This window comes from Opisthorchis viverrini (assembly GCF_000715545.1).
Source record: "Opisthorchis viverrini unplaced genomic scaffold scaffold5300, whole genome shotgun sequence".
Taxonomy (NCBI): Eukaryota; Metazoa; Platyhelminthes; class Trematoda; order Opisthorchiida; family Opisthorchiidae; genus Opisthorchis; species Opisthorchis viverrini.
The window spans coordinates 1-2,595 of NW_008752966.1; the positions used below are offsets into that span (position 1 = coordinate 1).

Here is a 2,595-nt window from a genome sequence, read left to right on the forward strand (position 1 = left end):
GTATTTTCAATGGCGATATGGGGAGATTTGGTAGTGTACAAAAGAGATTTCGTGCTGAAAATCGATAAACAGTGTGCAGCTGTTTCATCCATGTTTGGAATTATCAGGAGTGCGCACCTCACGAGTTTTTATTTCAAGTGCCTGCAAATGAATTAAAGAGATAGCTAACAAGTACTGCTTTTGCTGTGAGTGGTCCCCAGGTTGTTTGCAATGCTATACATATGTATATATGATATGTCACCTGATAAGGTTACGAAGACTGAGGTACTACCAGGTTGTCCAAGTCTAGACAGAAGTGGTCGAGGTGCCGGGGCTGGGATGGCACCATAGACCTACCGGCCAGCATGTTTACGTCTTAAACACTGAGCTATGACGGTGGTAGCTAAGAGGAAAGGTCGTTGAAAAATGGAGAAAAAACAAGTTTGGTATTTGAGTGTCATTTTGGTAACAGTCACTACGGAAAGGTTGAGGAACAAAGGTCAGTTTCAATCAGTTGTTAATCAAGGTCCATCCCAGTTTGAAGTTGTTGCTAGCCAACTAGGTCCGAGTGTACGTAGGAATGTTTTCAGGGGCACAAGTCAGGTTGGCACAGTCGAGTTAGCGTAAACTTCACGTGCTTTGCCGAGGCTTTGCATTCCACGGAAAGAGCCTCGATGGGAATGACATCATAATTAGAATCCATCAAAAGCATGGCAACCGAATTGGTATTTGGCCTCCAAATATCTCGGTGTTCACGGGTCACATCAGACGGTCCTCATGCCATACTACCGAGGTATCAGCAAAGACCGTGGTGAAGTGTCTTATGGTTTAATACTCAGTAGCCACTGCATGAACCGTTTCAATACCGGTCCGGAGACTCCGTGATATCATTTTGGCCACAGAACAATCTCTCAACTGATAACAGTTCGAGTGCGAGTTTTATCGACTGTGTTCTTTTTTTACATAAAACAGATGGGCATTTGCTCTGGATGAATAGTTATTTCCGCTCAGCTTTCAACGCGTTGTTCGAGATAATTCTGCTTGCGTTGTCGGATATAGGACACCGTAAGATATTCCACTTTTGGTTGGAGTAAACGAACACATCGTATATTCCCGGTGTTTTGCCTCCGTGCTCTCCTCTGAAGCACACACTCGTTCCTTCTAGTCATTTGAACTCTTGAGGGAACGTGACATTCGACCGAGCTTAGTTCGATTCTATCAGCACCTCATCACTGGAGTCGAATTAATCTCGGGGCGAAGACGATTGTGTTTTCAACCCTGCGCCTGTAAACCTCCCGAAATAGAATTCGTTTGATGTCTCTTAATTTTACCTCTGAAGATATGATCCAACGATGGGCTAAGTGAAAGCACCGTGCCAATATCATCTTTTTGTCTGTAGATTTCATTGCTGGACGGAAACAGTATATCATGCGCCCACAAGGCCAAAAGCCTTTTCAGTTCGTTCTGTAGGATGTCAATCCCTAGTCTGTTAGGCTTAGTATAATGAGGCGGATAGTCTGCTGTTTCACAAACTAGCACGCTGGTAAAAGGCAGAGAGAGAGATCAAATGAGGACATTTGCTGTCCGGTTGCGCTCAGCCTTCCAATCGCTTTCGAGGCTGTAGTATGCCAGCAGCATGTCAGTCACATGTCTAACTGGCTCCAATCGCTTGGCATGAACATGTCTATTGACATCTTATTGGATGATTGATATCTCTGACATCTCATTGGCTGATTGTTCTCACGTACTTTCCGGACAGGCTGTAGAGTCATGATTTGGCGGTTTTAGTCGGCAAGTGGGTATGAATCAGTCAGTCAGACAGAAGCCCTGTTAGGCCGACATACACTACGCTTATCCACCGTATGTTAAAATCCAAGTGTACTACTGAAATAGTTGCTCGCATGGACGGGATTTACCCGTTCGCACCGTCCAAATGCGAGGACTGACTCTTCCTCAACTTCAGTTGAGATTTCGTCCTGTAAGTAAAACGGATCTATACTGAGTAGCTGATAAACGCGGTACAGATTTCTCATCCTCACCGGGAATCGTCAGCAATGGGCATCTCACGAAACCCAGCTGCTAGTTTGAACAATGAACCGTCCAGTCACGAGCGACTGGTCGTCAGAGGAGTGTAGCGAACCTAACAAAACGCTCTATGAGCCGGTTGTCGGGGACATCACCGAAGACCTCGACTTAGTTAACAGGGAAGCACCGGTGTTCATCGAACGGAAGCTGGTTTGTCGGCATACTGTCAATCCGGCTGGTGAACAGTCATCTTGGCATCGTCCAGATCGCCTGGACGAACCGCTTCTAGTCGCACATAAGTGAAATGGTCGTGCAGGCGAGTTGCAGTGGCCTCAGCTGTTTCCTTGGGGTGCGGGTGCTACCACCGTCTACCTTTCTGTGGAATTTACCACCAAACAAGGATCCTACGTGAAATACCTTTGTGTTTTTCTATGCTGAAAAACAACAAACGCATTGGGATCTCTTTGGTAAGCTTAGAGAATCGCTGACTACACTATGTTTCGTCCTGGGGTACGGAATCTGATTTGATGACTTCATGCGTTTAAATCTCAGTGGTACCAAGTTCAACTCATCGTGGACCATGAGTCAAAT

At 45.7% G+C, this 2,595-nt stretch overlaps 1 protein-coding gene across 1 annotated transcript; it reads left to right on the top strand.

The window, feature by feature from the left end:
• Window positions 1–2,070: 2,070 nt before the first annotated feature.
• T265_12154 (hypothetical protein) lies at window positions 2,071–2,307 on the top strand (the record flags this gene model as incomplete). Its single annotated transcript, XM_009179196.1, has 1 exon — window positions 2,071–2,307. The coding sequence occupies one exon, from the start codon at window positions 2,071–2,073 to the stop codon at window positions 2,305–2,307; it is 237 nt and encodes a 78-aa protein (XP_009177460.1).
• Between the last annotated feature and the right edge of the window lie 288 nt (window positions 2,308–2,595).